Raw genomic sequence first — 19,471 nt, 5'->3', positions numbered from 1 at the left:
TTTCACAGACACGCCGAGGAAATTTTGACTTTTAACTCATTTGCCTACCGGAGGCTCACCTAGAGCCCATCTGAATCTCTCGTTTATGATGTTCTTGATCAGCTGGGTTACATGTGGGTCTACCGTCAACACCAATTTGAAAAGCAGATGAGTATATAAGTCATACTGCGCACAATTTGGGCTCAATTAAAACATAAGGCTGAAAAAAACTCGGAGACTGCGCCTGCCTGATGAGCCCAAAGAGGGGCGAACTTTGTTGTTGGCATTTCAAGAGTTTTCAGTAACCTTATGAGTAGTGTATTACACTCAACTATAAGGCTGATTTGAAACAAAACATTAGTTCAGCGAAATACACTCCTTTGCATACCAAATTAGCTTTGGAAAGAGATCCACCTGGAACCCCGCTGAATCGCTCATTCATAATGTTTTTTAAGCAACTGAATGTGCTCCAACAGGCCACCTCATGTCCCAGTTAGCACAATATCCGGGATATCGCGATGCATTGTATAGACATAACACACTATTTACAAGGTTGCTGAAAACTCTTCGGCAGCTGACGATCGGTTTCGTCCCTTGTTGTGGACCACGGTCTCCTTAATGCCTTCTGATTACCGTGAACCTCGGTCTAGATAGCCGATCGATAGCCTGGTGCAATTGGCCAAGCCAAAAAAGTCAATGAGCGTGCGAATCAGCTGATCTGTTGATCGCTGTCGCGTACAAGCGGGTCAAAGAAAGTGATACTAGGAATACAACTCATCTGTCAAGGGCGAGTGAATAACAGCCAGTGAAATCTGTCTTAACGAAAACGGTTATTCCATTGGCTCTCAGGTAGTCTCGTTACTTTCGGAGCTAGTTCTCCGAATACTCTTCTTTGGGTTCATCAGGTAGGCGCGGTCCCGGAGCTTAGTTTGTCATCCTCTAAGTGCCATGCACGGCTGGAGCTCTGAGGGTGACCAGCGTTAGGTAAGAGTGTCCGATTAGAATAGACACGCAGTTGTCTGCTACGATCTTAGCCTGTGAAATGCGGCGATTGGTTTGCAAATCATATGTTATACGAATGTGAGCTCGCATCCGAACTTTCATTCAATCTTTTTTTGCACGGAAAGTGTGCAACATATTTCATCACAGATTCATGCGGTACATTTTTACAATCAGTTAAAGCGCACCAAAGAATTTGCACGAATCAACCGAATTTATTTGGTTACCACATTCCTGGGTTTTTACCGGTCTAAAGTGCACTGCAATTAGCACGTTGTATGACAAAATCGTGAAAAAAACATGAGAGGATTCACTTGGTGATGTCGATAAAAATCTCGCCCATTCATTTGTGTAAACCTCGAATTGCCGACCCGATTGCGTTCCTACTATGCAGATATTCTGATGACGAAATTGGTCGAATTTGGTCACATTTGTCTCCACACGAGTGACTTTCCTGGTGCCACTTGTTTCCACTTCAGGGGGGAAAATGACTCATCCAGAACACAAATGATATTCGTGATATCCTCCTCTTTGCGGAGCATACTACTAACAGAGTCGCTGAAAACACTTCGACAGCCCACGACCGGCTCCACGCTTCTTGGGGCTCATCAGATAGGAAGGAGACCTTTGCTGCAGAGTTGTTTACTAGAAAACACTCAATGAACAGATACAGAATATTGGACGGGAAAGCAAAACCATCAAATGCATCTTGTTTATAAAAAAATCAATATCCGTCTCCGTTTTGAACTTTCATGGATATTGATTGACTATCACTCAAATGTAAACAAATGCAGATTCCGTAATAAATCTCACGTTCCCATCGACGTGAAGCGGATTTATCAGAAAACCACATACTACTCGCGTGCTTAATTAGTAGTGTCCAACGTTACACTAATAGTGTTGCTGAAAACACTTCGACAGTCCATGAATGGTTTCACGCTTCTTGGGGCTCTTCACTTAGGTGCAGTACATGAGTTTCACTCAATCTCTTGTCCTAATTGAACCCAAAATGGAAGCACAATTATTTGATTTTAACGAGAGACTCAACTGAACTTTAGTTAAGCCCTTCTTTTGAATGTATGCACGTAGACTTCGCATGCCGCCCAAACGGGAACGGAACGAGAGATTCAACTGGGATTCAGATGAGTCCCTCGCGAAAACTAAATTGAAAGGCGAATAAGTGCACTTCGTTGAATTCATGCAATTCCGGTTCAAGGAGAACATGGGTTAACCAAAACTTGGTGATTGCGCCTATCTGAAACTTCATGTGGGCAAAACCATCGAAGGTCTGTTGGAAACTTTTCATCATCCTTGTGAGTAGTGTATAATGTCTACATATGTATCGCGATATACTGAATATCGTACCAGCTGAAACGCGAGGCCGCCTGGTGCAGCACATTCAGTTGCCTGGAAACATTGCAACCGAAAGATTCATCTGGGTCCCAGGTGAGTCTCTCGCACAGACAAACTAGTTTGAAAGTGAGTGTATTTCGCTAATTTCGTGCAATTTGGTTTCAAGTAGAACAAAAGGTTGACGGAAACTTGGAGAGTGCGGCTACCTGATGAGCCCCAAGAAGGGCAAAACCAGCCGTGGGCTGTCGAACAGTTTTCAGCAACCTTGTGAGTAGTGCATTACGAATATACATGCACCGCGAATGGCATTCTATTCTTGAGAATAAATCTCTCTTGCACGTCACAAGACAAACAGTTATCGAATGCTAGGAGGAACGGACGATGAATGACGTTTTGTGGTTAATCGACTCGTTCTGGACGATACATTTTACGTCATCCCTTGACAGTAAAAGAAATCACTCCATGCTCACCGGTAAACAGAGCTAAATACTGTGATTTCGGGGGTGGCTGGAACACGTTGCAGCGCAGCACCCATCTATTGTCTTCCAATGAAAAGGGGCTCTACCCGTCGCATACGAGACGGAGCCCAGAAGAAACAGTACCATCTTTCCGACAGTTCGGCGATTTCATCATCAGAATCTTCGGAATTGACAACTCTGTCAGCAGAATCTTGGTACACCCCGATGATTTCATCAACCAAGGTGATCAAACTTACTGTATATAAACATCTGTCTTGGGAATTGTGAGGCTACGGGTGGGCGTATTGCCTATCATTTCCGAAGCAACGGAGAAAGACTCAGCCACTGCTCCGTCAACCTCGACTGAAAACGGCCAATTTCAATTTGACCGGCTTCAGTTACCCCACAAGAGCTTAAGAATGCACACAGAACGGTGCTGCGGGGAGGCTTTGGGAATTCAAGCGCAACTTTTCCGTGCTAGTTCGATCGACACTCCATTCGCATCCGTCGATAAACACCGGCTGACCTCAATTTCAACCAGCACCTGAGTGACACTCACTCCTTGAACCTCTTGAAGATTGGCCGCACGTCAGTAGATACCAGCCACGTTTTGTTACCTCCGTCCATTGTGATCCTCACCACCAACGGTGATGGGAAAGTTGAGTTGTGAAAAACCCCGTTCTTCGCTTCGTGTTTGATCACCAGTAATCAAGTTACTACATGGGCTGTTCAAAAATGGTCGAACTTACTTATCAAAGACCCGTTCCATTGCACACTATTCCCGGATTTCATCCCATGCGTTTTGCACACTCATACTTTACTTTTCTTCCGTTTAACATCAGCTTCTTATGGCTACTTTCACGTGACCTTGAGGATTTCTTTTCGCTGAGTGAAATTAACTCCATCTATTCATCAGAGGTCAAATTTTACTGTGAGAAGTCGAAATTGTCCTATCATCATCTCGCACAGTGCGTGTGTCTCTGTGATTGGTTGATACTGGTCAGTAATCCCCTCAGCTTTGACAAATGAACGATAATTCAAGGGGCATCTGGGCTGACGTCACTTCACCTGTCGGTGAAATAGCTTGGAACTCTGGGAAGAAGACACGGTGTTTTGATCGATAATCTCAGATGCCACTCATTTCAAAAAGTGTCCACCAGCGTGGTCTCATCATACTTTATTGGTTGTAGCAAGTGTAATTCTAATATCTGTGGGGGGGGTGGGGTAGCGAGAACCGTCGAGCTAGAGATGGTCGACCCAGATTGGCTGGCATGCGGACCAATCAGGGCATGGCTTCGTTTGGTCCGCATCCGCACGTGACACATCCGTCCAACCGATGCGATGGTCGGTCATTAGGGACTGCTGGCCTCCGTCAGGCTTGCAGACACCGCCTAAGGGAGATACTGCAAATTCGATGGCTTCACGGAACAGGGTCAACTCTCCCAAGTTCAAGAGCAACGAAGTACACTCCATTGAGCGTCACCTCCAAATCTTTGAAAGAGCCTTACCCAAGAGAGCCAAGGCTCAACTAATTCAGGCAAGAATTAGAGACAGCCAAAGTAAACAGCCATCCAGACAAGAATGATCTCTTTTATGAGCTTACTTGTGTTCTTATTAGCAAGATGAATGGGGTACCCGGGTTTGACTATCAGAATGGTACCAGAATCAAGGTCCTGAACCAAAGTCATTCGAATTACAGTTGGGTTGTGGGGTACAACGCAATCGTGATCGTGGATTAGACGATCGCGCCAACTACTCGTTTCTAAAAACCGTGCTGAGTTCTTCCAGACATCCAGACTATTCAACCAGAACCCAACATTGCCGAACACTCAGATGATCACTAGATGGTGGGCCTTCCACAGTCAGTACCCAATCTAATTTCAATCTTCGGTAGCTTTTTGAAGCCTTCGCTGCTTCCCACATTCCAGTAGACCATCTATGGCCTGTACAGTTCGAGGTAGCAATCGAACTGATGGTTGTGGGATTTCTAGAACTCACCTCAATGTGGTTTGAGCAATGCTGTTCCTGTCATTTATTCCTGTGAGTCTATAGCAAAGGGAAGGAGCATCATGCCCAACTTTGTTTCGTTAGAGGTCTCTGGTATTGCGTGTCCTTGACCGTGTCGACGTCTGAACTCCCAGATGATGTGAATGTGACGTCTAAGACTCCCTCAGCCATAAACAAGTAATTGAAAAAATGTCTGTGGTGTTTACCGACTGGAAAGCCTCGACAGGCGGCTCACTTGTTCGGGGCCTTCGGAAAAGTCGTTCAGTTGTGAAGATAATCACCTGTCCAGAATCATCAGCTACGTTGCGACCGCCATGCTGTGGTAGAGTAGTACTGTGACTTGCTGAAAGGTTGTGCATCATCATCATCGGTCACTTAGCTTCCTGTTCCGCCCACTACGGTATACCAAAAGGCACGATAGCTTATTAGTGCACAGGTGGTGATAGCCAAAATACAAATCAGAACGTGTATGTGCATCTAATAGAAGTTTTTAGCATGGTTGCTACACGTGTCCCATGATTGTCCGTGGATCTGGACTGCTTGAGCTGACTCCTTGCTCCCTGCGCGCGCGCGAGTCTGTGTGTCCTGACTGGGTTCGGTTTCCCTTTATGTAGGTCCCGGTGCGTATACGTGGGCGCGTCGGCACATGAGTGGTTGCTACGCCGACTAGGCGGTGCAAACAATCGATGTCCGATGAGTCAGCTTAATGCGACGTGTTTGTGCGTATGAGAAAATAGACAAGCCTCGCGATCTAGTGAGCGAGTGAGTTGGACAGTCAAGTATGTGGGTGATTGGGTCGCTACAAGCTTCAGACAGCCCGTCATGGAGACAGGACAATTATTACAGCTGTATTCATAGGGCAATCAGAGAATGTTCTGCAAGGTCTTACTAGAATCTCTGTGAGGGGCGAGAAGCGTCAACCTAAGGTCCTTGATACAGATTGGCTGGCAATCTGACCAATCACGGCATGAGTTCGTTTGATCTGTGGCCCGTATGTGACACATCCGTCCAATTGGCGTGCTGTTCGGTTTTTAGGGGTGACTGGCCTCCTTGCATGTCAGGTGACTTGGGCTCGAACCCAGGCACGTCCAAGAACATGAGCTGCTGCTTAGCCCTACTTAAAGTAAAACCCAAGTCCCGTGATTCTACCTTTTGTATGGAATCACGGAAATAATTGCTCCGGGACACGATGAGGACTGTTCACACGAGAGTAGTTCGGATGTGAGCATCCATATACTGTTCAGCTCATCAGGTAGGCGCGCAGTACCCGATTTTCCGCCAACCTTATGTTCAGCTTAATCCCAAATTGGAATATTTTCGAGAAGTACACTCATTTGCAAATCATTTTGGTTTTCACGAGAGACTCAACTGAATCTCTCGTCTCAAGAAGGGCGAAACCGGTCGTGAGTTGTCGAACAGTTTACAGCAACCTTGTGAGTACTTTCCTTTTCGTAGTTTCATTTGGTTGGATTTTTCTTACAGCAAACTCTATTTTGGGCATAGTGTAAACCTCTGGTCCCGTTTCGTGGACGCTTGTGGCCTATATCAGGTGACAACTATCCCCCAATTCGGTTGAGAAAGTGAGAGGCCAGTTCGTTCTGGACACTGTTCCTATTCACCGAATGGTTGATCCCGTGTTCTGCAGATGAGATTTCACACGATCCGGCAAATTGATAGAACCAAAAAAAGGTTGGAAACCTATATCCAACTGTCGCTGTTTCATCAGTGGACTGAAAAACGTCGGTCACCAAGCGACAGCTGACGGAGACTTTTTTACTGGGGTAAACGAATAGCTTGTGTGGGTTCTCCGCTTTGGAACACCCCCCGGCGTGTCAGCCGCACGTCCGTCTTTTTGTGGACTTATCGCTTGCTTCATAGTTCTCATAAAGGACCTTATTTGAATACCAACCAAAGAGATTCCAGTCATCTTGTGCGGATGACTGTGGATCGGTTTTGCGGTAGCTGTTTCGGTGTGTCAGAGAGTTTGCGCGTGTGCGTGTCCGTTCGTCGTTCCACCATCGATCTGGCGTGTGACTTGAGTGGCTGCTGATTGGGTGCGTTTCCGATTGATTGGCTCACGTGAGCGCTGTGGGTTGACTGGATGCATGACTCAGTTGTTGGCTTACCCGCCACGAAAGTGGGCCGCGTGTACACAATACACCCGTGTCCGTACTTACGTGTTCTACTGACTTACTGTGAACTACCATAGTTTACTTTTTGTGTCCCAAGGCAACTATTGATTAGCGTCGGTACTGGTGAACTTCATGATTTCATCATCCCCCCAGTGCTGCATTTACCTGCGTTTGGGACGTTCACAGGGTGGCAGACTGAAATCAAGCAACATCGAGCGGACAATCGGTATTTTACCGCCTGTTCTTTAACTTTCCTCTTTTCACTGGGCAACAAAGCACCCAAGATTTATGATACCATCAAGTTCCTCCCGGGTCAAACGCTTAGCTATCATCATTGACCACGAAGGCTGGATGACCTTGCTAACGGCTGCCTCAAGAAACGTTTCTTCCCAAGAAAATGTCATTTTTATACGTTTTAGTGGAGTAGGAAAGTGCCATCGAAGAACGACTGGACCAGTCTGTTTATCACGAAATGTTAATCAACTTTGAACTGAACGACTACCTGTGCTAGACTTGGTGTAATGGATGGTTGCCAAAATCGATGCTCAGAGCATCGACCGGAGGTTTTACCCACTTTGAAATAAATGCCTGTGATGTTTCGGAGCCTCGTTTTATTGGAAAAGAACGCGTCAAATGTGTGCCTGAGTTTTGCTGTGGTTTGGTCTGAATTACCACGTCAATAATTACTTGAAATGACAGAGATTACATAGCGTTCACCGGTAGAGCTTCTGATTTACAAGAATCAACCAACCAACCAACCAGGTAGAGAATTAGCTGATACCACCTTGAACTGACCAACCAGGTGACGGCAGGGTTCAGTACTGCACACATTAGGAGGGAAACTGAACTGGCGACAGGTCGCTGATAATGTCACTTTGATTGGCGACGTGGTTGTTACCCGGTTTGTCGAAGAAGCCAACAACCGATGGGGGATCAATCAGGACGTCGGGCACCTTGCTTTCTAATGTCGCAAATATTTTACAAACGGGAGGAGTTGGAGATGAGTTAGAATCAAGATCATCCAAGCCACTAGGGGAAGAGGTTGACAGCGTATGTACATATAACAGTGAATTCAATATTAAAAATGGTGGCTTTCCAGAAATTTTTATTTTCGATTTCAGTAGTCTGTGCTGCCTGTTTGAATTGGCTGTCCCCCAATGAGGTTAGCAACTGCTGCGCTTTCTTAAGGTGTATGCATGGACGGTTGCGCAAAGTGTGTATTCATGATGTCATTGCTTCAGCGGTTGATAGCAGTCGCATTTTGATGTCTAAATGAAACAATGGGAACTCGATAGAGATTTGCTGGTCGCTATCAATGGAGTGCCACCCAACTGCTGCAGTGGAAGTCAGCATGACGTCACTATTCAACAGGCGCATTAGACACTGCCGTTCAACCTATCGTGGCCAAATGATTTAACCACTGGCCTGAAGGTCGTGCGTTCAAAACTGTTTGAGTTTTATGAAATGCGCACTGCTGATAATTCCCAGGAAGAGCGGCTTTTCAAGTTAAGCTGGCCTCAGTGATAGGGTGATACCTCATTTGAACGTGAGAATCGGTCTGAGTGCTTTTTTGAACACCAGGAGATCTACCCTCAACTTGAAAAAAACTTACAAAGGCTGAGATCATCTTGAAGGACACAGCTAATTTTATCAACCTTCAGCTTCTGCCGTTTGTCAGTGTCTCCCCTCAAAAAGGCGGGCAGGGTGCATCGCAAGAAACTTGAGCTAGTCTTGAACCCGCTAACTTCGGGTTATGACTCGGCCACATCCTTTCGACCGCGCTGCGTGGGGGGCGGCAACTCGGCCAACCATCCCGATCAGAATGATTCGTCCAAACAATAAAACAGACAAAGTGCTGCCGTCGTTCTAAAATGTGTTTGCAGAATTTCTCGTACACTGACCTAAGGCACACGGAGGCACCTGGGAAACGTCGGTTAACGCGCTGGAGTGCAGCCCTCAAGGGGGTCTCCTGTAAAACTATAGTTTATTTTGATCGTCCTTGGTCGTATCAAAACGCAACTGCCGTGGGCGTGAAGATGCAATACTGCCGTGAAAATTCTTGTCAGCAATATAAAAAGCCCCCTGTGGAAATGTCAGGAAATTTCATGTGGGCGCTTCGATTCGATGTTTGGCAGGTCAGTTCTAGCCAAAATTGACGGCTTGGTCGCTCGAACGAATGCATAGCTAGTGGATTCGCTCACCAGAGACATAGTAGGCCAATAAATGTCAAGGTCGGATCAATAGCCACTGAAAGTCGGACCAAATGGCCAGTCGACCCAGATTTTGGACATCCTCCCGATATCGAAGCCTGCGCGCACTGGACGACGTGGAATGTAACCTCTGTTGCCACATCTTCATTGCTCACCTCAAATGCTTGACCTGTTGAGCGCGAATGACCAGGTTATCTTTCGATCTGTGTGAAAAAACTCGACTCTCACAAACTGTTCATGAAAAATTGCGGTGTGCGCTGCATGTGTGTGCGTGTGTATGCGCGCACACGTAAACAAATCTCAGACGCCTCTGCTCAAGCAAAAATGCGTGCTCGTGGACTACTCAGAAGTGCATACATTCAGGAAGTTTTCATGTGGAATTTGCATTTTAAAAGCCTTCTAGCTACGGTCAAAGAAACCTTCAATGAAAGAAGGTTACCACAATTGGGTTATATGTTATCTTCCCAAAGACATTACCGCTTTTCCTCCTCTCTTCCGGTTACCGAAATCCACTTTTTAAATCATATTTTCGTCCAAATTGATTTGCAAATAAGTGTATTTCTCGAGATGGCGATATCTCAAATATCGTGACAACTGAATCATGAGGCAGCCTGTGTGCAGCACATTCAGCTGGAGGACATCATAAACGAGAGATTCAGTTGAGTTTCTCGTGAAAACCCCAAATTGACTTGCAAATGAGTGTATTTCTCAAAGACAGTGCAATTTGTGTTCGAATAGAACATAAAGTTGACGGAAACTCGGGGACTGTGCCTACCTGATGAGTCCCATAAAGGGCGAAACCGGTCGTGGGCTGTCGAAGAGTCCTCAGCAACCTTGTGAGTAGTTTCCTGTATGAAAATATACTGCGGTATCTCGAATATCGTGCCAACTGAATCATGAGGCGGCCTGTGTGCAGCACATTCAGTTGCAGAATATCGTAAACGAGAGATCTGATTAAGTCTCCCGTGAAAACCAAATTTATTTGCAAATGAGTGTAATTCTGACGAACAGTCCAACTTGGTTTCAAGTTGATCATGAGGTTGACGGAAACTCGGGGACTGCGCGACTACCTGATGAGCCCGAACTGGAAGGTCGTGGGCCGTCGAGTAGTTTCCTCTGTTGCTATTCGGCGTCTAGCGCCGAAAACAACATCGAATAGCTACGCAGCGTCCATCCGTCAGTATTCGTTTCTGGCCCGGAAGCCACGGATCCAGCAGGGTTCACAGTACCGATGTCGGAAATTCCAATAGCTCTGGAGGCACATTTCCCGGATTCACATATACAATCCTATCAGTAGGACAGATAGAATATTCGGGTGCTTTCACTAGGAGACGCTGCCACAGTAAAAAAAACAGCGGCAGAACGATATCTCTTTTTTTCAGGATTCATTCCTGGGAGTACTCTGGACACTTGACGAGGGGCACTGCACGAGCGTTCCCCCTTCAAACCAGTTGCGAATTAGCCAGGCAAAACAAACTTGCGTGTTTACGTGCAATGAATAGGGTTGCATTGAATCAGTACCCGCCAGTAGATGTTGGGCCACTCGTTGAAGCTTGTTTGACGCAGTAACTCACGTCAAAACGCGGACGAAGTGTGTCCAACTTTCTAACTCTTTATACCTGACACGTTCTTCTTCAACTCCGATTTGCTGATGGAAAAAAGTATGTTGTCAACATCCGTCTTACCTGACGCACCCAACTGGTTGTCGTGGGCGCATGAAACCAGTCTTAGTGTGGATTATGTCTACATCCAAATTCGTCCTCCGATACCACTTACTACTTCCATAGCATCAGTAGTTCGGTTGAATCTACATTGGGTTTCTACAACGTGTGCTGTTAGCAATGCATGTTGCCTTCCATTAGGTGGGCCGAACGAGCTGAAGTTTCAGAAACCTCTCCGTTTATACGATAAAAAAATAGAACACTTGGTTTCTCCTTAGAGAACTAGTTCGCCTCATCACTTTGATTAAAAAAGCACAGGTAAAAACTCATAAATATATGAGTACGTTGTGCCACTGATTGGGGGGTCCAAGAAACCTTGATGTCGTACTTGTCTGGGCACTGTGAAGTTAACGCTGGAACAACTCGGTGTAGTAGAACAACTGGAGAGGCATACGTAACACGAGGCACCTTGTCAGTTGGTCCGCTGTTGCACCTGATCAGCTGTCCCACTCTACATTAAAGAAGCCTGTTTATCCGATCAAGATTGTCTACTGCCGATGAGTTTTGATTCGGAACGAAGGTCAAGTTCCGCGATTCTTCTCTGTTCTCGGCCAACTAGAATGTCTTATCCGTGGAAAGCACAGGACCGTCCAAAAACGAGCGGTGTTTTTTCTTGTCGACACTAATATGACCGAGTTATTAGCGTTCAGCTGCAGCACTCTTCCGGCGCCTAGCTGCCATGCCACACGAAGGAAGCACGAGGACTGGGATACTGCCAGGTTGCCCAAGCCTAGACAGGGGAAGTTGAGAGGCGGAGGTGGGATTCGAACCTCGGGCCTTCCGATCAGTAAATGGGCGCTCTTACCACTTTGGCCATATCGACGAAAATCATGAGCGGTTCACCACTGGTTTCTCTCTCATAGAAGTGAATGCATGCTCAACCACAATGGGATAAGGGACCTTCAACGCTGACGGATAGCAAATTTCTTTTTATCAAAGATACAACCCACATGTTTACGGGACATCTGATCTAAAGCTGTTCATGAATCCCAGTGGAAACAAACATTCCTCTCACATTCCGTGATACTGTTCGACTCATATACGACTAAGAACATTAGTTATCTGTGCAAACCCTCCTCTGAGTTTGGTGTCGCAATCAAGTCGTAACAAATAGCTTCATTTGTGAATAGGAGAGGCGCACAAACTAACCATCAAGAGAGGCTTATGAGTGGCAGCCAACTTTTAAAGAGTCAGGCGTTGAGAGGCATACATCTGAAGTTAGACAAAATATTTGGAAGGAATGACTTGAAAACTGAGATGCACATTGCGGCAACTCATGGCTGGGTTGGTGCGGAATCAAAAATAGGAAGAGAATACAGGACTAGAACCGGCAAGGACCGGCTACGCCGACCGGCGACGGTTTGAAGTTGCCAACAGAGAGCGATCGTTAATCGTAGATGTTAAGTAAAAATTGAATCATGTGAAATTTTAAATACGATGGGGCCAACCAGTATCATGAATCTAAGAGCGAGTTGAACTTCGAACAACTCATATTCCAACGCCACAGAATGTTTCTCACATTTGGAGGATATCGGATACCGGCTGTATTACTTATTGCTAGTTCGCAATTGGCAAGGGCACTGGAGTTTAATTATTAGAGAACTTCTCTTGAATTCACATCCACAGTCTGAATTTTGCTCCCGAACCTCCCTGCAATCCGATTGGCTGCACTCATCGATTTGGTTATGTCTGGCCTTCCCTGATTGGCTATCGATTCCTGGTGCTGCAATCAAATAATTCACGCTGTCTATTCAGGCTTGCAGATGTCCAAGTCCCTATTGCTTATATCGTATCTTATTCTGCTCTCTTTCCTTCGTGTATTGGTGAAATCAACTCCCCTCATAACAGTCCTTCCACGGTTGGCAGTTCAACATTCTAAGTGGTGTATGGAACTAAAAGAACTATTGGTGTTTTTCATTGAAAACGCATGAGACATCGGTTTGACCTTGCGCCAACCAATCCTACCCGTTGCATGACATTGAACAGAAGTGACACCAAGCAGTTAGAACGTGATAAGTTAGGGCTCTTACCACGTGATTTGACCCGTTCCAGTCAGGCGATTGGCTAGGATTATTCGTCGAGGCGTTAAATTCTATCGGTGGTGAAAAAAACACATAAGCACCAAAACGTACACATATAATCTATATGGGACCACTGGGGTGAAAAAAATATGACCGATCTTTTTTAAAGTTTTAATATCGAGCAGTGAGATCTTGCTGGACGTAAAGGGACCAACGGAACTATCAGCATTACCCATCTTACTCTTCCCAGATGCTTGCTTACCAGATTTTGCACCCACTTTCAATAAACAAGGGAATAGATTTTGTTGAATTCCCCAAGAGTCGAGCTGCTTATCTAGAAACTATCGGTGTCACGCAAGTAAGGTGAGACATATGCGCTCTTTGACAAATCTGATATACGAGGAACTGAAGAGCTAATCCGGGGATATCACCATGTATTGGGGGTACGCTGTCTGCCACGAGGTGCTCCAGAAGTATTAGATTCCGGTTTGAGTCCCAAGAAAACTTACCTTGATGTCTTCTAGTAATACCAAGTAGTGTCATGTTACTACTATAAATCTAATGAATAATCAGTAGTATATACTGAAGGGATGGAAAAATGAATTAAATCTCAGTACATAAGAATGGATCTTATGAAGCGATCGTCGTGCAACTGGAACCAATGCATCAACTATCTTGGCAAGTTTGATTGTAAATCTATGCTTGCTATAGGTTAAATGCATTTTGTGGTCTCTTGACTAGATGCTAAACTCAAAGGACAGAACGCTTGACTACCCGTCTGATTTCGTCCTTTCCGCGTTCACTTTACAGCCTCTTCTTCGAACTGAACATGGAAAATTTCACACTGGATCAATGCAAACTGAACATTCATCGATGCGGTGCGACGACAAGGGTGAGTCATTTTCCACTGACCAATCAGCGTGCAGCATTCTGTCCTCCATTTGTGAACTGCGATTTCGTGTATAAAAAAAACAACGCGCTCGAATTGGAACCGAAATGTCTCTTCAGTTGTCCTAGGATGACTGATCTACCGTAAGGTTTCTCATGGTTACTTGAAGCCGTACATCATCTCCTCTCAGCACTGTCACTAAATATTTTGTTTTGCCGGAACAGGAGGGTACTTTTTAGACGCAATCGGGTGTTTCTAAAGCATATCTAGAAGGGTGACTCAGGTCATTTCGTAAACTTACTGAGAACGGAGAGCAAAAAAACCTCGTAACTAGGGTGTTTGGGGTGAGTAGGTATTGGAACATGGGTTTCACACCATTTTGTTTTTCGCATAGCGACTTAGGAAAGAGAGGAATTCGATCCACTTTTTTGTCACCTCAGCATTGGAAGGTCGATTCTGCTAACTGAGATCTTGATTACTGAATGAGCCATAATCAACACGAAGAGATTTGCGGTAAAAGTAAAAAAGTATTGATTCAAGAACTCGTTCCACATTAGTTTGGAATTTCAGCCTGGTAACTGCACAGTATGTCTCCCGAATAAACTTTGCTAATTTAGCATTCGTGGGAAAACAGCAAAAAATCATTACTTTTTAGCGTTGAGTAGGTATCATTTGGTCGGAATTCTGACAGCTCGGACGCATCGATTGGTATCTGGTTAAGCGACTGTTGTTCTGATCTTCCAAGTTGGCAACTGACTTGTGAGCTTCTCGTCAGAGGTGAAATCATCAGTGTGCGTTCGGGTCGGTAGTTCCTCTCCTCATGCTTGTGCTTATCTCTAACCCGAACAGCTGTTCATAACTAATTGGCCAGTCAGGTTGGAGTTCAAGGATGACCTTCACAAATTGTGTGGGCGGAAGCATGAGGAGCGGAACCACCCACCCAAGTGCACACTGATGATGTCTCCTTATATGGTGGCGGACAGATCAATAGCCGCCTGATCAATTAACAAGGTGAAGTGAAGTTATCGCCATCCGTACGATCGCGGCTTTTGAGTGATACAGTAGCGACGGGATCAAATTGGTTCATTTCTTTGGTCCGCTCTGCACTCGCACCATAACGTTTCTCATTCTCGCCGTCATCCTCGTTTCCATCATCGATATCAACACAATTCCAGGCGAAACCATATTTCACTGCCTAAAAATCGTAGAAACCTACAAGAGCACAGTTCTATGACAAGCAAAAGAACGAAGGGAATTAAAAAGAAAAGGGCTGTAGATACCCGATAGGCCTAGCTTCCGCACGCTCACTCGGGCAACTCGAATAGAAACTGACGCCACTCATCGGTCTGTAAGAGCCACGTGGACCCCGGTTTGGTTAGGTCTTACCACGTTATACGTTGCCAGTCAGTTGTGGATACAATAAGCGGAATATTTTATGCTTCAACAAACACGCGCTCCCTCTAGTCACACCTATCACCTGCCTCTCCAGTATGTTCCGTACGGGAAAAGTACATATGCCGCTACCTTGTCAACGAGAGAGTTATCAAAGTGCAAGTGAATGAGCATAGGAACACCACTCAAATATTGGTCGCTAGATTAGATGTACTACGAAGCTGAATACAGCCAAAATCCAGTTGCAGGTGACTACTTGAAGCTTCTAAGTATTATCTCAATTTGGTACTGGTATTTTTGTCAGCGTTGGTACCAAACTGGGCTGCGTCAAGTAGATCTTCGTCTACTAAGACATCTACGTCGCCCACAACAACGTCGGACGTCAGTCGAAGGAGACAGGAACAATTACTTTTCGACCGAAATCGATCGCGAGTTCTCAAGATCTTTCGAATGGTATACAGCAGAAGGTCCAAAGAAAAGCGTTGACCTACCAGCTTCCTGCATTCTTTAAAGTTCCTTCTCGGGACGGCATTCAGGCATACATTTCACCTCCATGGATGACCGCTGCCACGAATGAACTAACAATCTTTCCATCGGTCTCGAATGCAACTCACATGAACTAGGGGTGTAATCCCCCGCGGGACAACCTGATAGTACTCTACCCCGCATGCTTGGTTATACACAGGTTTCAGCAACAATCCACCAATCGCCAACTCACCCGTGGGCACGTATGCACTTCAGTCACTCAAGATCCTCACAAAGCTTTGATTCAAAAGAGTCGAATACAAGTTGCGAAGTTTTCACACATTCGATCTCACATTGTCTATTCAGGAAGCAAAAGGGTACTTTATACCGACGCGGATTGTTCCCTGACACTCACAAACTCTTAGTGAGCTCCTAAGCATGCGTGTTCCGATCTGTTTCAACACTTGTTGAGGTCGAATTTCAGATCCACAGTAATATTTGTTAGACTCCACACAGAATCTGAATTCAGCAAAATCTGAATTTTCAGCAACCTTATGAGTAGTACATTACAAAGATATACATGTATCGCGATATCTCGAATATGGTAGCGACTGAAACATGAGGCGGCCTGGTGCAGCACATTCAGTTGCCTGAGAACATCGCAAACGAGAGATTCAGCTGGGTTCCAGGTGAAAAACCAAATTAGTTTGCAAATACGTGTGTGTATATTCGCTGAATTCTGCTCAGTTCTGAACGTAAGGTCATGGTTTACCTGGTCACCTGGAGTGAAAGCCTACCTCACCCCATCTCTGAGCATACTCGGTTGAATTTCCAAGAGGTCTCGCTTCCGTCATCTGATACTGCTTACTTCTTGGGGAGCCTGGAAGAAGAGCACATTGAAAGTACACTATGCAACGCACCCGTTCTGTCGGAGCCAAAGGGTCACTAAGGGGTTCTGTCCCGTAGTGACCTGCGCACAAGTTTCCTGTCCTGGCTGGTGTCGCCAAACACGGGGAACTTTGAACGCCAGTTCCTCTTTTAGTAGAGCTCACGAGCAGCGCACATCCTCAGTTCTGTGGGCACCCAAGCTTCAGAATGAGACTCTGGTTCGGTTCCAATCTCTCGAGAACTCATCTGGAAATCAATAACTGTCCGATGTCAGCTACCATGGGTGTAACCAGTGCACCATTGAATACGGATCACTGCCCTAGAGATATCCTAAACAGACAGGTAGAGAAAGTGACCCAGCATGAACAAACCAAGCGATTTAGGGGTAAATACTTTTTCTGAACGATGATGCATCGAGCTTCAAACCGAGTCTCATCGCATCGATTCTTAATAAATAAATAATGAAGTAAAGTTTGCCGCTTCCTGCCATGGTGGGAAGTGTGAATTGTTGAAAGACTCGAGAAACTTCGAGATACGGTAATCATCTGTGGGGTCGGTGAAAATGCCTTTAACACGTTTTCGCCCGGATTAAGCTGTCCACTGGTGGGGGAAATTAGGTACTCACGGTGGAATACAACCACTGAAATCCAGCTGAACCCTTCGTTTTCATAACATTTTTTCAAATGATCCTGTCGCAAAAAAGCCGTCTCGTTTGATATTCGAGGCATATTTACTTGACGAAACATACTACTCGTAGGGTTGCTGAAAACTATTCGAAAATTCAACACACATTTCAAGTAAATCGAAATGTTCTCTTCTCGGATCGGTGGATACAGGTAACACTCAACCAAAGAACATCTCACAAAATATCAGTGATTTTTCTGCTTTCGGTTAATTTTTCCTCAGGCGAAGTGGACGGCCAGATGTATCGATCGGTATTCGCCAAGCCGTGGTTAAAAACTATGACAGATTTTGCACTACGCGGTACAAACAGCAATCAGCTGGTGATTTATTGGCAGACTGGACTGTTTTCCTCGCCCGCGCCATAAATCTTTCGACAACAATCTGTGGAAAACATTGGTTTTGCACGCCCACAGTTTATTGAGCAATCCCGCTGTTAGGGAGATTGGCACGCGAGCTCGGTGGAAAGTTTTTTTTAGGAACGTAGAGCCTCAGGTGTTTTACCTTTATTTCTGACTTTCCCGTAAACGAGCCTACTATCTACCTCTGGTTAGTCGAGGCAAAAACACAACAGCGCAGAAACGAGCCAATTCACTCGCAAACGAGAACCGCTGGTGAGTTCGGATACAACATCCACAAGAGGGCGTCAGATGGCTCACCAGAAGTTCCGTGGTTCGAATCCGACCTCTGCATCTCGACTTCTGCTGTCTGGGCTTGAGCCCCCTGACAGTATCCCAGCCCTCGTTCTTCCTTTGAGAGGCAGGGCAGCCAGGCCCCGAAATGGTGTTATCAAGCGCGTGAAGACAAGTTGTCTTCTCCACTGTCGTTCGTATTGTAACCAAGTCCGTTTTGAGTCACTTCGCCCGGTTCTTAGCACAGATAGCACCTTCTAGGGTGAAAGCGCGCCGGACACTAAAATAAGTGGACTTCCAAGTCTTTACTCCCAAAAGTTGTGCATCAAATACAGAATTTACTTTGTGCTGATGGTTTACGTCCATCCACGCAGCCCCCCCCCAAAGACTTGTCCCAGGAAGAGTAGAATAGTGTGTCCTGTAAGTGATGCCACATCCCCGACAGGCCTGTTCCATTTCGGGCGATATTTGTAATATCACAGAATAAAACAAACGAGAGATTCAACTGAAATAAAGTCCCGTCTCCTGCTAAAACCAATTAATATAATTTCGGGGAGGGGGCTCAGCTACTTATGAGTAGTTTCATTCAAGAAAGTATAGACGGTGCCCCGAATATCGTCCGAAATGGAACAGTGTATTCAGTTGAAGAGAGATTTAACTGGGATTCAATCGAGGCTCCTGTTAAAACCAACTTGATATGCAATTCATCTGCCCTCCGCTATATTTATCGATCAGTTGCTGGTCGGCTATTCGGCAATCACGTGTTATTTGCTTAACTGTATGCATCACTTGTTCTCCCACACCGTCCGTTCTCCGAAAAGTAGCTTCGTGTACGGTTCAGATAATCGGTGTGAAATCTTCGAATGGCCTAGACAGTTGAGACTGATGACTGTAGAAGCGCGTGACTCATGTGGTTGCAAAGAGAAATTGGTCTCAAAAGATTCAAGCTTATTGACAATGAAGTGAAACGGGGTTACTGTGTCTACAATGAACTTATTTGGGCAGTCGATTTTCTGCCAGTTCGATGGAGTTGGTTATTCCACACCAAGACAGGAGGCCTTGATATCAATCTCTACTTGAATTGGGCCTTATCGGGAGTGCGTACCTGTGGATGCGTCGGGGTTGGAACAACGGAGAGGTGGCATACGAGACAACCGTTTGCTCACCAGCGTATACCAATTGAACAAGCAAAAGTACGCAGGCTTGGACAGTGTGTCTTGTTTGTTCGATTGGCGGCCAGGAGTTTTCTTGGCTGGAAATGAGTTTCCGCCGTGCTAGTTGAGTCAGTCGGTTTCGGCCTTGTTGCCCATCATCATCGTCATCATCGCCATCATCGAGAGCATGACATCGGTGTTCAACACCGATGCTTCACTGCCGTACAACCATGATCTATTTGAAAGCCTTATTGAAAAAAAGAGTAAAAGGTGGACGGGGAAGGGACTTGGTCCAAGCTTACAACAATCATTCCGAGTTGCCTACACCTCCAGACACTCACTCAGGCGATCTAGATAGAAACTGACTACAAGAACGCCACTGACATCGGTTGGCAGCCATTTCCTGTAGTGTCTCCAACCAGGCACAGTGAGGATCACGCGGTCCCCATCCTGGAAGGCGAGTAGCACCGACAGCACCCAAGCGTTTCGT

The 19,471-nt window shown here is 45.7% G+C and overlaps 1 protein-coding gene across 1 annotated transcript in view; it reads left to right on the top strand.

The window, feature by feature from the left end:
• T265_14466 (hypothetical protein) overlaps positions 1 to 19,471 on the top strand; it is a gene marked incomplete at both ends in the record, with an annotated part of 94,055 nt that overhangs the window by 49,704 nt on the left and 24,880 nt on the right. Inside the window, one exon of the mRNA XM_009173779.1 lies at positions 13,691 to 13,772. Coding sequence (XP_009172043.1) covers positions 13,691 to 13,772 — 82 coding nt within the window. The remainder of the gene's footprint in view (positions 1 to 13,690; positions 13,773 to 19,471) is intronic.

Source organism: Opisthorchis viverrini (assembly GCF_000715545.1).
Source record: "Opisthorchis viverrini unplaced genomic scaffold opera_v5_201, whole genome shotgun sequence".
In the NCBI taxonomy this organism is placed as follows: Eukaryota; Metazoa; Platyhelminthes; class Trematoda; order Opisthorchiida; family Opisthorchiidae; genus Opisthorchis; species Opisthorchis viverrini.
The sequence above is the reverse complement of the archived record's forward strand: the minus strand, read 5'-3'. Positions and strand labels throughout refer to the sequence as shown.